Source organism: Pristiophorus japonicus, chromosome 20, assembly GCF_044704955.1.
Source record: "Pristiophorus japonicus isolate sPriJap1 chromosome 20, sPriJap1.hap1, whole genome shotgun sequence".
NCBI lineage: Eukaryota > Metazoa > Chordata > Chondrichthyes > Pristiophoridae > Pristiophorus > Pristiophorus japonicus.
This window is the reverse complement of record NC_091996.1, coordinates 19,494,327-19,513,669: the sequence shown is the minus strand read 5'-3', so window position 1 is coordinate 19,513,669 and position 19,343 is coordinate 19,494,327. Positions and strand designations below refer to the sequence as shown.

The following is a 19,343-nucleotide window of genomic DNA, read 5'->3' as shown; positions in this document are numbered from 1 at the left end:
CTCCTCAAGATCCTGCAAATCCACTGGGAGGATAGATGCATCAACGTCAGTGTTCTCGCTCAGACCAACATCCCCAGCATCGAAGCACTGACCACGCTCGACTAGCTCCGTTGGGCAGGCCACATCGTCCATATGCCCAACACGAGACTACCTAAGCAAGCACTCTACTCTGAACTCCTACATGGCAAGCGAGCCCCATGTGGGCAGAGGAAACGTTTCAAGGACACTCTCAAAGCCTCCTTGATAAAGTGCAGCATCCCCACCGGCACCAGGGAATCCCTGGCCCAAGACCACCCAAAATGGAGGAAGAGCATCAGGGAGGGTGCTGAGCACCTCGAGTCTCATCGCCAAGAGCATGCAGAAATCCAGCGCAGACAGTGGAAGGAGCATGCGGCAAACCACGCTCCCCACCCACCCTTTCCTTCAACCACTTCAAACCACTCTGCCCCACCTGTGACAGAGACTGCTATTCCCACATTGTATAGCCACCTGAGAATTCGCTTTTAGAGTGGAAGCAAGTCTGCCTCAATTCCAAGGGACTGCCTATGATGATGATGAGTGTTGGCTGCTCACTGATTTGATTTAGACCGGATCAACAAATTCAATGGTTCTCCTCTAGGTGACATCAGGCGCACGGTGCAATTACTCTGCCCGATGCACACTCGAAATTAAGACTGCCCGCACTATCTTCAGGGAATGAGCAGTAAGGGAAGAAAGATATTCTTACCGTCTGGGCATTCCATAAGTTATTTCAGGGAGCAAGCCTTCTTTCTTTTCTGTCTTACTTCCCTTGGTTCCAATGTCATGTGTTGCCCTAAACTGGTAGATCTCTTGTGGAGTAACCAGTCCAGCTTTAAGTGCCGCTTTATTCAGTGCCGCAAAGTTACGCTTCAGTTTTTGCAGCTTCGCCTGCGCTTTGGGTTGTATAGTACGCCAGCTGCCAATGGCTGAGAGAGAAAGTGAAAAAGAAAATGTTTATATGGATTAGTAGTGTTGACCATTAGACTAATGCATAGATTTTTTTTTTCTGACCGGCACAGACAAGATTGCTACCATTCTCCATTATGACATTCTATATTCAGTGCACAGACATTATTCTTTCACTTATATTGAAGGGAGTAAATTATTTTCTGCTAGATCTGTTTTGGAATAAAAATAATTGAATACATTCGTTTTACAATCATGCTTTTTGAATGTTATTAATAAAACTTTACACTTTGATGAATTATTCACTGCTAGTATGATGTTCTATGAGTAGATTATTCATTAGTTTAATACAAAAACCTGTGAAGCACCTTGGGACATTTTACAACAACAACTTTTATTTCTATCACGCTTTTAACACAGTAAAATCTCTTTCAGCCTCACAACCCCATGAGATGTCTGCGCTCCTCAAATTCCGCCCTCTTGACCACCCCTGATTATAATTGCTCAACCATAGGTGGCTGTGCCTTCAGCTGCCTGGACCTAAGCTCTGGAACTCCCTCCCTAAACCTCTCCGCCTCTGTCCCTCTCTTTCCTCCTTAAGACGCTCCTTAAAACCTACCTCATCTACCATAATTTCTTATGTGGCTCGGTGTCAAATTTATCTGTTTTGTCTTATAACACTGCTGTGAAGCGCCTTGGAACATTTTACTACGTTAAAGGCCCTATATAAATAAAAGTTTTTGCTGTTGTAAAATGTCCCAAGGTGCTTCACATGAGCATCCTCAAACAAAATTTGACACCAAACCACAAAAGGAGATAGTAGGACAGGTGACAAAGAGGTAGGCTTTAAGGAGAGTATTAAAGGAGGAGAGGCAGAGAGGTTTAGGGAGAGAATTCCAACGCTTTGGATCTAGACAGCTGAAGGCATGGCCGCCAATGGTGGCGTGATTAAAATTGGGGATGCACAAGGGGTCAGAATTGGAGGAGCACAGAGATCTCGAAGGCTTGTGGGGTTGGAAGAGATTGCAGAGAAAGGTAGGGGTGAGGCCAGTAATGGTCAGTAAGTACAGGGGTAATGGCTGAACAGGACTTAGTGCAAGTTAGGTTATAGGAAGCAGAGTTTGAATTGTCTCAAGTTTATGGAGGGTGCAAGACCAGAAGCCAGCCAAGAGAGCATTGGAATAGCCGAATCTAGAAGTAACAAAGGCATGGATGAGGGTTTCAGTAGCAGATGAGCTGAGGTAGAGGCGGAGATGAGTGATGTTATGGAGGTGGAAGTATGCGGTCTTGGCGATGGTGCGGATACGGGGTTGGAAGCTCGTATGAGAGTCAAATAGTACACTGTTGTGAACGGTCTGGTTCAGCCTCAGGTAGTTGCTAGGGAGAGGGATGGAGTCAGTGGTTAGGGAACGGAGTTTATGGTAGGGACAGATGACAATGGCTTTGGTCTTCCTAATATTTATGGTTGCAGGTAACTTCCGTGCAACTTGGGGGGGATGGTGTTTCCATGTGCCTGCTGCCCTTGTCCTTCTAGGTGGTAGAGGTCATGGGTTTGGGAGGTTCTGCCGAAGAAGCCTTGGCAAGATGCTGCAGTGCATCTTGTAGATGGGAAGTGCATCATCATCATCATAGGCAGTCCCTCTTAATATGAGTCCTTAGGTGGCTGAACTGTCCAATACGAGAGCCACAGTCCCTGCCACAGGTGGGACAGAGTCGTTGAGGGTAAGGGAGGGTGGGACAGGTTTGTCGCATGTTCTTTCCGTTGCCGGCGCTTGTTTTCTGCATGCACTCGGTGATGAGGCTCGAGACGCTCCGCACCCTCACGGATGCTCTTCCTCCACTTAGGGCGGTCTTTGGCCAGGGACTCCCAGGTGTCGATGGGGATGTTGCACTTTATCAGGGAGGCTTTGAGGGTGTCCTTGTAATGTTCCCTCTGTCCACCCTTGGCCCGTTTGCCATGAAGGAGTTCCGAGTAGAGCGCTTGCTTTGGGAGTCTCGTGTCTGGCATGCGGACAATGTAGCCTGCCCAGCGGAGCTGATTGTGTGGTCAGTGCTTCAATGCTGGGAATGTTGGCCTGGTCGAGGACGCTAATGTTGGTGCATCTGTCCTCCCAGGGGATTTGGAGGCATCGTTGGTGGTATTTCTCCAGCGACTTAAGGTGTCTACTGTACATGGTCCATGTCTCTGAGCCATACAGGAGGGCGGGTATTACTACAGCCCTGTAGACCATGAGCTTGGTGGTAGATTTGAGGGCATGGTATTCGAACACTCTTTTCCTCAGGTGGCCGAAGGCGGTGTTCAATCTCGTCATCAATATTTGCTTTTGTTGATAAAAGGCTCCCGAGGTATGGGAAATGGTCCACGTTGTCCAGGGCCGCGCCGTGGATCTTGATGACTGGATGGCAGTGCTGTGCGGCGAGGACAGGCTGGTGGAGGACTTTGTCTTACGGATGTTTAGCATAAGGCCCAAGCTTTCGTACGCCTCAGTAAATACGACGACTATGTCCTGGAGTTTAGCCTCTGAATGTGTGCAGATGCAAGCGTTATCCGCGTACTGTAGCTCGACGACAGAGGTTGGGGCGGTTTTGGATCTGGCCTGGAGACGGCAAAGGTTGAACAGCTTTCCACTGGTTCTGTAGTTTAGTTCCACTCCAGCAGGGAGCTTGTTGACTGTGAGGTGGAGCATGGCAGCGAGGAAGATTGAGGTGCAGTGCATCTTGTGGATGGTAAGTGCATCTTGTAGATGGTACACACTGCAGCCATGGTGCACCGGTGATGGAGGGAGTGAATGTTTAAGACGGTGGATGGGGTGCCAATCAAGGGAGCTGCTTTGTCCTGGATGGTGTTGAACTTCTTGGGCCCAAGTTTCCACATGATTTGCGCCTGATTTTTAGGAGCAACTGGTGGAGAACGGACTATCTTAGAAATCGCAATTCTCCACATTTTTTTTTCTGCAGTTCTAGTCAGGTAGAACAGTTCTACTTTGGAACAGAATTTTTTCTTCAAAAGGGGGCGTGTCCGGCCACTGACGCCTGATTTGAAAGTTTCCACAGTGAAAACGTACTCCAAACTTAAGTAGAATGGAGCAAGTGAAGATTTTTGTAGAACTGAAAAAACCTGTTCTACACATTAAAAAATCAGGCGCAGGTTACAAATTAGGCGTCCAGAACGAGGTGGGGGGGAAGGGAAGTCATTAATTTCTATAATAAATCCTTATTTATACTTATACAAATATTATACAAATAAATCCAACCTGAATAAACATTTATAAGCAAAGAAAAGATTAAATAAACCATCTTCCTACCTGTGTGAAAATGCTTCAGGCAGGCCTTTTGGGACCGAAGGCTGAACGGGCTGGCCCGAGACTTCGGGCAGGGCCCGTCCCCAGCACCAGATTTACAGGTAGGTGGCGTTGGGTTGGGTCGGGTCGGGGAGGTTAGGTTCGGTTCGGGTCGGGGGGAGAAGGGAGAGAGAGGGGGGGGGAGAGAGAGGGGGGGGAGAAAGAGAGAGAGAGAGAGAGGGGGGGGAAGAGAGAGGGGGGGGAGAGAGAGAGAGAGGGGGAGAGAGAGAGAGAGAGGGGGAGGGGGGAAGAGGGGGGGAGGGGGGAAGAGGGGGGGAGGGGGGAAGAGAGAGGGCGAGAGGGGGAGGGGGGAAGAGAGGGGGGTGGAGAGGGGGAGGGGGAAGAGAGAGGGGGGGAGAGAGGGGGGAGGGGAGAGAGAGGGGAAGAGAGAGGGGAAGAGAGAGGGGAGGGGAGAGGAGAGAGAGAGGGGAGGGAGAGAGAGGGGAGGGAGAGAGAGGGGAAGGGGGAGAGAGAAGGGGGAGGGGGGAAGAGAGAGAGAGAGAGAGGGGGGAGAGAGAGAGAGGGGAGAGAGGGAGAGAGAGAGAGAGAGGGAGGGAGAGAGAGGCGGGGCGGGGGGGAGGTCAGGTCGGATCCAGTCCGGGAGCGGGGGTCGGGTCGGGTCGGGTCCAGTCGGGGGGGGCGGGAACAGGAGCGCGGGTTGGGTCGGGGGTGGGGGGGTGGCGCGGGTGGCGGGTCTGGTCCGGTGGCAGGGGGGGGGGGAGCGGGTGTCGGGTCGGGTCTGGTCCGGAGGCAGGGGGCGGCGGGGAGCAGGTGTCGGGTCTGGTCCGGAGGCGGGGGGGGCGGGGAGCGAGTGTCGGGTCTGGTCGGGGGGGGGGGAGCAGGAGCTGGCCATGGGAGGAGCCTTATTCACGCAGCCCCAGTGAGGCCATTCAGCCAGGGCTAGGGGCTGCGTGCTTCGGGCCCCTCCCACACAGTTCGGCGCCTGGAGCTACTGCACTTGCGTGCTCACTGTAGCGCGCATGTGCAGAGGTGCCGGCACTGTTTTCAGCGCAGGGACCTGGCTCCGCCCCCCCACAGCTCATGCTGGCTGCACCGAGGGCCAGAGGACCTGCAGGTAGGTGGAGAATACCGAGGATTTTTTTAGGCGCACTTTGTGGCGCAAAAAACGGGCGTCCAGGTCGGGACTGTGGCGTTCTAGGCTCGTATGGAAACTTGGGCCCCTTGAGTGTTGTTGGAGCTGCACTAATCCAGGCAAGTGGAGAGTATTCCATCACACTCCTGACTTGTGTCTTGCAGATGGTGGAAAAGCTTTGGGGAGTCAGGAGGTGAGACACGCACCTCAAAACACTCAGTCTCTGACCCGCTCTTGTTGCACAGTATTTATGTGGCTGTCCAGTTAATTTTCTGGTCAATGGTAACCCCCAGGATGTTGATGGTGAGGGATTCAGCAATAGTATTGTCAAGGGTCGGTGGTTAGACTATCGTTTGTTGGAGATAGTCATTGTCTGGCACATGTGTGGTACGAATGTTACTTGCCACTTATCAGCCCAAGCCTGAATGTCGTCCAGGTCTTGCTGCATGCGGGCATGGACTGCTTCAATATCTGAGGAGTTGCGAATGGAACTGTGCAATCATCAGAAGGTCACTGATGAAGCAGCTGAAGATGGTTGGACCTTGGACAATGCCCTAAGGAACTCCTGCAGCGATGTTCTGGGGCTGTGATGATTGACCTACAACAACCACAATCTTCTTTTTTTGTGCTATGTATGACTTCAGCCAGTGAAGAGTTTTCCCCCTGATTCTCATTGACTTCAAGGATCATTGACTCCTTGATGCCACACTCGGTCAAATGCTGCCTTGATGTCAAGGGCAGTCACTCTCACCTCACCTCTGGGATTCAACTCTTTTGTCCATGGTTGGTCCAAGGCTGTAATGAAGTCTGCAGCCGAATGGTCCTGGCGGAATCCAAACTGAGCATCAGTGAGCAGGTTATTGGTGAGTAAGTGCCATTTGATAGCACTGTTATCAACACCTTCCATCACTTTGCTGATGATTGAGAGTAGACTGATAGAACGGTAATTGGCTGGATTGGATTTGTCCTGCATTTTTGTATACAGGACATACCTGGACAGTTTGCCACATTATCGGATAGGTGCCAGTGTTGTAGCTGTACTGGAACAGATTGGCTACAGGCATGGCTAGTTCTGGAGAACAAGTCTTCAGCACGAGAGCCGGGATATTGTCGGGCACATAGCCTTTGCTATATCCAGTGCGCTCAGCCATTTCTTGATATCACGTGGAATGAATCGAATTGGCTGAAGACTGGCTTCTGTGATGGTGTGGACCTCAGGAGGAGGCCAATATGGATCATCCACGCAGCACTTCTGAAAATATACTGCCGTTCCTTCATCATTGCTGGGTCAAAATCCTGGAACTCCCTCCCTAACAGCATTGTGGAAGTACCTTCGCCACAAGGACTGCAGTGGTTCAAGTTGGCGGCTCACCACCACCTTCTCAAGGGCAATTAGGGATGGGCAATAAATGGTGGCCTTTCCAGCCTCGCCCACATCCCATGAATGAATAAATAAAATTGAGCAAAGAAGTATGTGTGGGAATGAAACTTTTTCTCCTGCTTTATAATCTCGCTCACTTTCTCACTTTTGCAATAGTGACTAGCAGAAAATGTACTCCTCCATAAATGTAAATTGGCAGATGGTGAGTGAATGCGAGCATGGGGTACTTAAGTAAGAGGCCATGGTATATATTTCATTCAGTTAGTTATTTTCGGTGAATAAGTAGACCTGCCCCAATGAATCAAGTGGCATATTCATAAGTAAGGTGGCATCTATGTAGAATGTTATATAAGGTTTAAATGAGAGCATGCTATCAGTAGAGTGCAGAGTTCCAAAGATCCAGCTGTATATCAAGTCCCTCCTTCAATTACCATTGAAAATTATCTGATTACTTTAAACTATTGTTGGGGGTGATACTCAGGCCAAAATAGGTATCGACAGTGAGGAAAAGATGGGAATAAGGTTTATGAACATAAAAAATGAGACCGATCACAAATCCATTTAAACAAATAGATCTGTGTTCTTAGAAGGATGATGTGAATCAAAATAGATCATGCTTTTAAACCGAAAGCATTGAATCATCATAGGCAGTCCCTCGGAATTGAGGAAGACTTGCTTCCACTCTTAAAATGAGTCCTTGGGTGGCTGAACAGTCCAATACGAGAGCCACAGTCCCTGTCACAGGTGGGACAGATAGTCATTGAGGGTAAGGGAGGGTGGGACAGATTTGCCGCACGCTCTTTCCGCTGCCTGCGCTTGATTTCTGCATACTCTCGGCGATGAGACTTGAGGTGCTCAGCGCCCTCCCAGATGCACTTCCTCCACTTAGAGCGGTCTTTGGCCAGGGACTCCTAGGTGTCGGTGGGGATGTTGCACTTTATCAGGGAGGCTTTGAGGGTGTCCTTGTAATGTTTCCTCTGCCCACCTTTGGCTTGTTTGCCATGAAGGAGTTCTGAGTAGAGCGCTTGCTTTGGGAGTCTCGTGTCTGGCATACAGATATTGTGGCCTGCCCAGCGGAGCTGACCAAGTGTGGTCAGTGCTTCAATGCTGCGGATGTTGGCCTGGTCAAGAACGCTAATGTTTGTGCGTCTGTCCTCCCAGAGGATTTGTGGAATTTTGCGGAGACATCATTAGTGGTATTTCTCCAGCCACTTTTAAACCAAAAGCATTGAATTAAATCATAATGGCCATTGACCGTTAATTAGACTCGCCCTTGCACATTTAGGTTTTCAAATTGTTTGCGTGGCAAGTTGCTGAAAATGTGAGCTGATCACGTCGCAGCGAGAGAAACCGGGCATAGCGACTGTATCTTCTTAACTAATCAGGTTGAAAGGATTGTGAAATTAACAGTGCAAGGATGGAGAAGGAAGTATCAGGTACAGAAAGAGAAATAAAGGGACAGAAAGACTGGATTGAGAGAGACAGAGAGAGAGAGACTGAAAGGAAGGGTTTTCAATTTTAAATTTTAAATTTTAAATTTTCCAATCTCCAACAACAATTAAAAGCTGAAGGAATGAGACTTTACATTTGTAATAACTCATTTCCAGTTCCAGAGCGGTTGACTGGCTGTAATTAACACTTATCACATCGTTAAAAAAGTACTTAGACTGAAATGGACAGGACCTAACATTCTGTGGCGCGTTTAGTTCATATTGAGTGCACAAATACAGCAGCTTCACACCATTTAATGCGTTTCAATGGTGAGACAGACTGCAAGATGCCATTTTCATAGAACCATAGAATGGTTACAGCATGTAAGGCCATTCAGCCTGTCGAGCCCTGCTGACGCTCTGCAAGAGCACCTCCGTTAGTCCCACTCTCCCCACCCTTTCCCCATAGCCCTGCAGATTTTTAAAATTCAGATATTTATCCAACTCCCTTTTTAAAGATAAGATTGAGTCTGCCTCCACCATTCTTTTAGGCAGTGCATTCCAGATCCTTACCACTTTCTAAGTTTAAAAAAAAATGTTCTTATGTCACCTTTGGTTCTTTTGCCATCACCTTAAATCTTTGTCCTCTGTATCGTGACCCTTCTGCCAATGGGAACAGTTTCCCTCTATCTACCCTGTCCAGACCCCTCATAATTTTGAACGCCTCTATCAAATCTCCTCTCAATATTTTCTGCTCTAAGGAGAACAACCCCAGCTTCTCCAATCTATCCAAGTAACCGAAGTCCCTCATCCCTGGAATCATTCTCGTACACCTTTTCTGCAACCTCTAAGGCCTTCACATCCTTCCTAAAGTGCGGTGCTGAGAATTGGATACAATACTCCAGTTGATGCCGAACCAGAGTTTTATACAGAGTTATCATAATTTCCACGCTTTTGTACTCTTATACCTCTGTTCATAAAGCCCAGGATTCTGTAAGCTTTTTGAAACGCTTTCTCAACCTGCCCTGCACGATTTGTTCACATATACCCCTAGGTCCCTCTGTCCATGCATCCCCTTTAGGATTGTACACTGCAGTGTGGGGAGGCCTATAAAAAGTAATTTCCCAACAACACCTGTTACACTAACTGGTCTATGGGCTCAATTGCTTTGAGTACTGGTGAGGGGGATGACTCATCAGGGGAGGGCAGCAGCAGCCAAGTTCATGGCACTGTGGGTGGCTCTGCTGCACAAGAGGGAGGAAAAAGAGTGGGAGAGCTATAGTGATAGGAGATTCAATTGTAAGGGGAATAGATAGGCATTTCTGTGGCGTCAACCGAGACTCCAGGATGGTATGTTGCCTCCCTGGTGCAAGGGTCAAGGATGTCTCGGAGCAGGTGCAGGACATTCTGAAAAGGGAGGGTGAACAGCCAGTTGTTATGGTACATATAAGTACCAACGATATAAGTAAAAAACGGGATGAGGTCCTACGAGACAAATTTAGGGAGCTAGGAGCTAAATTAAAAAGTAGGACCTCAAAAGTAGTAATCTCAGGATTGCTACCAGTGCCATGTGCTAGTCAGAGTAGGAATCGCAGGATAGCTCAGATAAATACGTGGCTTGAGGAGTGGTGCAGAAAGGAGGGATTCAAATTCCTGGGAGATTGGAACCGGTTCTGGGGGAGGTGGGACCAGTACAAACCGGACGGTCTACACCTGGACAGGACTGGAACCAATGTCCTAGGGGGAGTGTTTGCTAGTGCTGTTTGGGAGGAGTTAAACTAATATGGTAGGGGGATGGGAACCTATGCAGGGAGACAGAGGGAAATAAAATGGAGGCAGAAGCAAAAGATAGAAAGGAGAATAGTAAAAGTGGAGGGCAGAGAAACCCAAGGCAAAAAACAAAAAGGGCCACATTACAGCAAAATTCTAATGGGGCAAAGTATGTTACAAAGACAAGCCTGAAGGCTCTGTGCCTCAATGCGAGGTGTATTCGGAATAAGGTGGACGAATTAACTGCGCAGATATGATGTAATTGGCATCACGGAGACATGGCTCCAAGGTGATCATGGCTGGGAACTCAACATCCAGGGGTATTCAGCATTTAGAAAGGATAGACAGAAAGGAAAAAGGAGGCGGGGTGGCGTTGCCAGTTAAGAGGAAATTAATGCAATAGTAAGAAAGGACATTAGCTTGGATGATGTGGAATCAGTATTGGTGGAGCTACGGAATACCAAAGGGCAGAAAATGCTAGTGGGAGTTGTGTACAGACCACCAAACAGTAGTAGTGAGGTTGGGGACAGCATCTAACAAGAAATAAGACATGCGTGCAATAAAGGTACAGCAGTTATCATGGGCGACTTTAATCTACATATTGATTGGGCTAACCAAACTGGTTAGGATGAGGTGGAGGAGGATTTTCTGGAGCGTATTAGGGATGGTTTTCTAGACCAATATGTCGAGAAACCAACTAGAGAACTGACCATCCTAGACTGGGTGATTAGCAATCTTGTTGTGTGAGGTCCCTTGGGGAAGAGTGACCATAATATGGTAGAATTCTTTATTAAGATGGAGAGTGACACAGTTAATTCAGAAACTATGGTCCTGAACTTAAGGAAAGGTAACTTCGACGGTATGAGGCGTGAATTGGCTAGAATAGATTGGCAAATGATACTTAAAGGGTTGGTGGTGGATAACCAATGGCAAACATTTAAAGATCAAATGGATGAACTTCAACAGTTGTACATCCCTGTCTGGAGTAAAAATAAAACGGGGAAGGTGGCTCAACCGTGGCTAATAAGGGAAATTAAGGATAGTGTTAAATCCAAGGAAGAGGTATATAAATTGGCCAGAAAAAGCAGCAAATGTGAGGACTGGGAGAAATTTAGAATTCAGCAGAGGAGGACTAAGGGTTTGATTAAGAGGGGGAAAATAGAGTATGAGAGGAAGCTTGCAAAGAACATAAAAACTGACTGCAAAAGCTTCTATAGATATGTGAAGAGAAAAAGATTAGTGAAGTCAAACGTAGGTCCCTTGCAGTCGGATTCAGGTGAATTTATAACGGGGAACAAAAAAATGGCAGACCAACTGAACAAATACTTTGGTTCTGTCTTCACGAAGGAAGACACAAATAACCTTCTGGAGGTACTAGGGGCCCTAGTGAGAAGGAGGAACTAAAGGATATCCTTATTAAGCGGAAAATTGTGTTGGGGAAATTGATGGGATTGAAGGCTGATAAATCCCCGGAGCCTGATAGTCTGCATCCCAGAGTACTTAAGGAAGTGGCCCTAGAAATAGTGGATGCATTGGTGATCATTTTTCAACATTCTAATGACTCTGGATCAGTTCCTATAGACTGGAGGGTAGCTAACGTAACAACAGTATTTTAAAAAAGGAGGGAAGAGAGAAAACGGGTAATTATAGACCGATTAGCCTGAAATCAGTAGTGGGGAAAATGTTGGAATCAATCATTAAGGATGAAATAGCAGCGTATTTGGAAAGCAGTGACAAGATCGGTCCAAGTCAGCATGGATTTGTGAAAGTGAAATCATGCTTGACGAATCTTCTGGAGTTTTTTGAGGCTGTAACTAGCAGAGTGAACACGGGAGAACCAATGGATGTGGTGTATTTGGACTTTCAAAAAGCTTTTGACAAGGTCCCATACAAGAGATTGGTGTGCAAAATCAAAGCACATGGTATTGGGGGTAATGTACTGACGTGGATAGAGAACTGGTTGGCTGATAGGAGGCACAGGGTCGGGATAAACGGGTCCTTTTCAGAATGGCAGGCAGTGACTAGTGGAGTGCCATAGGGCTCAGTGCTGGGACCCCAGCTCTTTACAATATAATTAATGATTTAGATGAAGGAATTGAGTGTAATATCTCCAAGTTTGCAGATGACACTAAACTAGGTGGAGGTGTGAGCTGCAGGGTGACTTGGACAGATTAGGGGAGTGGGCAAATGCATGGCAGACGCAGTATAATGTGGATAAATGTGAGGTTATCCACTTTGGGGGCAAAAACACGAAGGCAGAATATTATCTGAATGGTGGCAGATTAGGAAAAGGGGAGGTGTAACGAGACCTGGTTGTCATGGTTCATCATGCAGGTAAAGTTGGCAAGCAGGTACAGCAGGTGGTGAAGAAGGCAAATGGTATGTTGGTCTTCATAGCTAGAGGATTTGAGTATAGAAGCAGGGAGGTCTTACTGCAGTTGTACAGGGCCTTGGTGAGACCTCACCTGGAATATTGTGTTCAGTTTTGGTCTCCTAATCTGAGGAAGGACGTTCTTGCTATTGAGGGAGTGTAGCGAAGGTTCACCAGACTGATTCCAGGGATAGCTGGACTGACATATGAAGAGAGACTGGATCAACTGGGCCTTTATACACTGGAGTTTAGAAGGATGAGAGGGGATCTCATAGAAAGGTATAAGATTCTGACGGGACTGGACAAGTTAAATGCGGGAAGAATGTTCCCGATGTTGGGGAAGTCCAGAACCAGGCGACACAGTCTTAGGATAAGGGGTAGGCCATTTAGGACTGAGATGAGGAGAAACTTCTTCACTCAGAGAGTTGTTAACCTGTGGAATTCCTTGCCGCAGAGAGTTGTTGATGCCAGTTCATTGGATATATTAAAGAGGGAGTTAGATATGGCCCTTATGGCTAAAGGGATCAAGGGGTATGGAGAGAAAGTGGGAAAGGGGTACTGAGGGAATGATCAGCCATGATCTTACTGAATGGTGGTGCAGGTTAGAAAGGCCGAAAGGCCTACTCATGCACCATTTTCTATGTTTCTTTGTTTAGTTTATATTTCCTCTCCTCATTCTTTCTACCTGTAATGTATGCACCAGTGAGTATGCTCACAGGTTCGTGACTCGGTTAGGTGTGTCGAGGATGCTCAAGCACATGGGGTGATCCCGTCCGAACTGACCCCCTTCCGGGCGGAATTTCTCATCGGCGCCAAGCCTTGAAACCTCCCTCGGGAGCCAGCGCCTCACAACTTGAGCCTCTTCCGGGAAATCCCCTCCGTGCCTTTCAGTTCTGCGCAGAGGGGATTCCTGTATGGGCTGCTCTTGCACACTCTCCACTTTGCCATCCTCATCTGCCGTCTGGACACGCCATGGCGCACCATCTTGCCATCCGGAGGAGGCAGGTGTCCCTATTGGAGTGCTCTCTACGCGGGAGTCCTCCTTTTTATTTATTGGGGACTTGGTCTGGAGGTTGTTGCATGGAGCAGTCCCGTGCGATCGATTTTTAAGTCGGTTCACGGTCTCCCAGGTCGCTTGTAATTTCTGCGGTCTGGAAGAGTCCGTGTTCCATGACGATGTTGAGTGTGTCAGGTTGCAGCCCCTCTTCCAATATTTGAAGGGGCTACTCCTCAAATTCTGGTTGCACTTCAGTCTCACGCTCCGGATCTTTGGGCATCCTGTAAGGAGGGGAGCGGGCTCCTCGTAGGACTGCTCCTGGGCATGGCCATCAACCGGTCCAGACAGTGGGCGGTTGAGGGGGTCGTTCAGCCTGACTGCCTGCCTCTCTTCCGCGGTTACATTCGGGCCAGGGTGTCCCTGGAGATTGAGCACAGCTGGTAACTCAGCGAATTGGTTGCCAACAGTCATAGTTTAAGCACACAAATTAAAAATATCCACTTAGACAAGGTGCCATGGGCAACTGGCATCTCTTGAATTATATTTGAGCATGCCTCCAAGCAGGATTTTGTACTGCAGACTACATTTTTGACTGGGTTTAGATATGACCTTCTAGATTTCCACACATCTACAGACAGTTTGAGATGTTACCAAGCTAAACGGAACACATAGGAGAAAGGAATAGAAGGATAAGTTGATGGGGTTAGAAAGATGAAGAGAGGTGAGAGGGAGCTCATGTAGAGCATAAACACTGGTTTGGACCTATTGGGCTGCAATAGAGTACTCCCTCTTGGGTAAGAGGAAGACTCAGCAGGGTTCATCCCATATGGCAAAAAAGCACCTAATGTATGGAAAACATCCTGTAAATGTATTAATGAGAGCCTTGGACATTCATGGTCCAAATGACCCCAGCTTATGAAGGAAGATATGCCAACAGCTAGATGTTCCTAGGGTCCTAAAATAGAAAATGTTGAAGTGAAATTATATTCAAGTAAATGTTGGTTTTGTGAAATTGCATTATATTGTACTTTGAATAGTGGATGTTTTACCATAGTTTGCATAAAGTTGAATTGTCCTTTTAAGTGTGCTGATTTCTACTGTAATTAATCTCTTGTAGCGTAAAATTCAAAAGCAAAAGACTGTGCCTTATTACCTGCAGGAACGCCGCCATCATTGATCACATTGTATGACCCATACACATAGTTAAGTCCTGGAAGGGTGTTACCACTTCGTTTTCCCTTTCCAAGTTCTGACTAAAACAAGAAAGAGACAATAAATGGGATTATCTAGTCCTCTGGGATCTGGATTTTGATGTATTTTATCATTTTAGCATTAAAATACAAAATATCACGATATAGCCACAATATGGAACCAGAGGCTGCCTTTCCCTTCTTTAAGTCTTGATTTGAATAATTTTTAGTTGGGGCCAGAATGAAAACAGTTCACTAAGGATTTGTGAAGGGGAATAAATTGATTTGTGAATACATATTAGGTTATTACATAAATAATTTTACATAAAACTCACAACAGCCATACTGAAACTAGGTGGTCATAGTAACCATTAATTGATCTCCCGTGATGTTGCGTACTACATGTCGCAGAATATGGACTCTCTCTTACCTGTCTTGGTTGTTTTCATGTTGCTGTCCGACATCCAGTACTGGATGAGCAACAATTTCCTCCAACTAAATATTGGGAAGACCAAAGACATTATCTTCAGTTCCCACCCCAAACTCCATTCCCTCTCCCTGACCAAACCATTCGCAACCTTGGCATCCTAATTGACCACCAGATGAGCTTCCGACCCCATATTTGCTCCATCACCAAGACCAGTACTTCCACCTCCATAACATCGCCCAACTCCGCCTCTGCCTCAGCTTATCTAATGCTGAACCCCTCATCCATGCTTTTGTTACTTCTACACTAGACTATTCCAATGCTCTCCTAGCCAGTCTCCCAGCTTCTACCCTCCATAAACTTGAGCTCATCCAAAACACTGCTGCCCGTAGCTTAAATCACACCAAGTTCCTTTATCCATTAGCCCTCTGCTCGCTGATCTAAATTGGTCCAGTCCGACAACGTCTTGATCTTAAAATTCTCATTCATGTTTTCAAATCCCTCCATTGCCTCACCCCTCCCTATCTCTGTAACCTCATCCAGCCCTACAACCCCCTGAAATCTCTGCGCTCCTCCAATTCTGGCCTCTTGCACATCCCCAATTTCAGTCGCTCCACTATTGGCAGCCATGCCTTCCGCTGCCTTGGACGTAAGCCCTGGAATTCCCTTCCCATATATCTCTTTGCCTCTTTACCTCTCTCTCCTCCTTTAAGACAATCCTTAAAACCTACCTCTTTAACCAAGCTTTTGGTCACCTATTCTAATATCTCCTTATGTGGCTCTGTCAAATTGTGTTTGATAATCTCTCCTGTGTCGCTCCTTGGGACATTTAACTAGATTTAAGGTGCTAAATGAATGCAAGTTGTTCCTCTTTCTGTCTCTCCTTTTCTACTTCTGTCTCTGTTTTGTCCTACTTTTCTCAGTCTTTTTCTTATTTACTTTCAGATGGGAGTTGGTAGGTGGCATGTTATGGCAGGGAAAATAATCACCAACAGCATCAGGCCGCATCTGGGGTGGGGTTGCAGGGAAAACGTGGGCCTCTCTGTCTCTCATCCCATCTCTTTTAATTTGTTTTTCCTTCACTGCTATTGTGCCCTTCATCTCTTCACATCCCATGGCTGCTCCCCTTCCTACCACCCTCTCACTCCCATCATTCCCCCTTCCTCTTTGAATTACCTGTTTAATTCCTATATTGCCCCCCTCTGGATCTGCTGTCATTCATTTCACCCTTCACCTTCCATTTATTCCTTCCCACCCTCACCCATTCACACCGCTTAATCCAGAGGCTCATCTCACCCTTAACCTATTTCCATCTTCATATTTCCCTGCCCCTTCTACCCTCTCTTCCTGTTTTTCCCTCAAAGAGGCTCTGTTTGCTTTCATAATGCAATTTACTGGCCTTTCAAAAGAAACAAAGAATAAGGATAGATACCTTTGTCGCTCTGCCTGCCTACCTCGCTCTTTTTCATAGAATCCCTGTCTTATAGATGAGATAATTAGCAGGCTTCAAAATTTTATTGCTGCTTATTTTGAAAATTGAATCATTAGCTTGAAGGAAGTCTCTCTCTCACACAACCTCAGAAATGGAGTGATTTGTTGAGAAAAGATAGATATGAGTACTTTGCAGCACAGTCGCTAAAACAGCAGCTGTTATATGAGAGGAGCCAATGGACAGGAATTTGTGGTCAGCCGCAAAGCGACGGCGATCGTTACTGATCACAAACATCTCGCAATCTCTGTGGCGAAAACTTTAGGTTTCTCAACATTAAACTGATTGTAGTTTGTCAAGAGGGTAACCTCAGCGCGATGCAGCAGTGATGACATCAGGCTGTCTAAGTTGCCAATCACATTGAAGAAATCCCACAGTCAGAAAACCGAGAAATAAAAAGCATTGATTCAATTCACTTTTAACATTTTTTACAGAGAGCGAAATAAAGATTGGGGCATACACATGGGATTAAGGTAGATGGTGAAATATCATAAACAAACATTTAAAAAATTACAATTTTTTTATTATTTTAAAAATCTAGTAATTTTCTATCATAATGAAGAAATTTGACATGCCATAAATATAAAATTAACTTTTCAGGGTCAGAACAGTTATTCAATAGTCAATATACTATTAAGACTCCATTACACCTATTCCAACATGACTTAACTTTTAATAGGGTACAATTAGATCGGAAAAGCTCAAGCTTGTGTCAGTTCAACTGATTTCACTGATTGAGGAGGTCCACAGCGCAGCCTGTGGCAGAGTAGTGAATGACTGACAACTTGAAGATCTCTGTGCTTATCTGTGCATGCACTAAATTCTGAAGTTACGGTCTGTTTCAGAGGGGTAATGATGGCGAACACTAACAGTTTGCCGTCATTACCACCGCAAAATCTGGGTTATTATATTGACCAGCAAGCTGTGACACCTTTAATATTGAAAGTCCTATCGAAATACCATTTACAGGTGCAACAGTTCATTTCAGGATAATGTAGACATTTTTATAATGGGATTTTCCGTAAGTGCAGGTTTACATAGGAGCTGTCAATGGAATGTGCTTACCAGTTACTGTATTATAGATGGGAGAGGTTCCTTATTAATATATAGAAACATAGAAGGTCTCAAGGCCATTAAAAACCATAGTTCCATCAAGTGTGCCTTCCTGCTATCAGCATTTGTAACTGAAGTGCATCATGCTATTTATAAGGCAATTAAATTTTGTAGAACAATGAGGCTGAATTTGCGGCCCCTACGGGAGCGTACAAGATGTGCACGTGTCAGCAGCGGCCCCGCAAGTTCTGGGTTTAGGTATGCACTGCGCATGCACTGAAACCCGGAACTTGCGATCTGTCAAGAATCCTCTTGACAGATCGTATGAATCTGAAAGAACAGGGCCTCCGCGGGTGGAGAGTTGGGCTATTTACCCATCTTCTGCCCAGCAAGTGCCCTTGAAATTCTTACGCCTGGTAAAAGATGGCCTAAGGCCTGCTTTTATCAAGGTAGGGGCCCAAACTTGGTCAGAGCTAGGGCCCGCCCATTTCTTGGTGGTCCCCGGGCGAAGCTTCAGTTTTTGACGCTTGCTGTGGCCAGTCGGGTGGGAGTTTCGGTACGGTTCTGTCGGCGGGAGCGGCAGGCAGCGGGAGTCGGCGGGCGGGAGCGGGCAGTGGCAGCAGTGGGCGGTAGGTGCCGGCCTCGCGACTCGGTAAACATCGGAGGCCGTGCACCACGCATGAGCGAGATTTGCGAATTTTTTTTTGTAGTTTCTTGTGGGCGACGACATCACTTTTGCCGCAATTGGGGTTGAATGCACAGCTGTGCATGCTCATAAAAGCTGTGCACTCACTTGCACCTGCCACTTGGAGAGAAGTTATATTTGGAGAGAGAGAAACAAAAATCATCATCAGCCAGCCATCCATCGAGGGAATTTATAATGAGTGCAAAAAAAGCTTCTAAGAAGTCTGATGGCGGGAAGCCCAGAGCTCCCTGGTTTAATGAGGAGGAGCTGCAGGAACTTGTATGTGAGGTGGAGCGCCGTTTTAAAGCCCTCACCCGAGATGGTCGTGGCAAGCCTCCACCACACTAACATAGATGCCTTTGGAGGGAGATTGGTGAGGCCTTTTTCTCAGCGGGCAACATTGTGCGGGATGAAGACCAGTGTCGGAAACGATGGAACAATGTGGTGGCGTCAGCAACAGTGAGTAAACATTTATTGTTGCACTCCCATACTACTCCAAAAAGTTCTGTGGCAGTTGTGTCTGTGTGTGTGTGTGTGTTGCATGAGCAAAACAGGTAATGACTGCAACTTTTCTTTCTGCAGAAGAAAAGATCAGCCAACGCATCAAGCCTGGCATGGGAGGGGTCCACCAGATGTCATCGAGTTAACCAGCCTAGAGGAGCGTGCCTTGGCGTTGGTGGGTAACCACCCCCATGCCACCACAAAGGGTGCTGCAGATCCCGTGCTAGAGCATGGTAAGCTTATACTAATCTCCGGTCTGCGTTACGCTCCTGTCATGCAAGGTCAATTCAAATGCCTTTTAATGTACAGTGTGTCGGCCATTAATGGTGTGCTCATGTAGCGATGGAAGTCCTTGAAGTAAGAATGTAAAATGTGACGGATCTCATGTCCGTTTGAGCAACCCCACCCCGCAGCTGTACACCTAAATGTTGTCCTCTACTTGCAGATGTTGATTTGGACAGCATTGAGCAATGCTCCACATCCCCCTCTGTTACCCAAAGGCATTGTGTGACACCAGCGTCTTCCACCTCGACGTTGTCAGCAGCCCAACACACCAGCTCCTTCCTCCACGCCCCCATAATATCACCCATATCCACTGTATCCAGCTCTGCCGCCCAGAGACACGAAGACCAGGAGGGAGAAGTGCCAGTCTTCGAACCACTTGAATTCGAGGAGCTGCAAGAGGAGG

General features: G+C 46.9%; 1 protein-coding gene across 2 annotated transcripts in view; it reads right to left on the bottom strand.

Annotated features, from left to right (window-relative positions):
* The window catches only part of cfap77 (cilia and flagella associated protein 77), a 206,156-nt gene that overhangs the window by 83,549 nt on the left and 103,264 nt on the right, over positions 1-19,343 (bottom strand). For both annotated transcript variants that reach the window (XM_070863867.1, XM_070863868.1), the window contains exons 3-4: positions 14,464-14,563; positions 728-947 (exon numbers count right to left, since the gene is read on the bottom strand). In XM_070863867.1, coding sequence (XP_070719968.1) covers positions 728-947; positions 14,464-14,563 — 320 coding nt within the window. The remainder of the gene's footprint in view (positions 1-727; positions 948-14,463; positions 14,564-19,343) is intronic.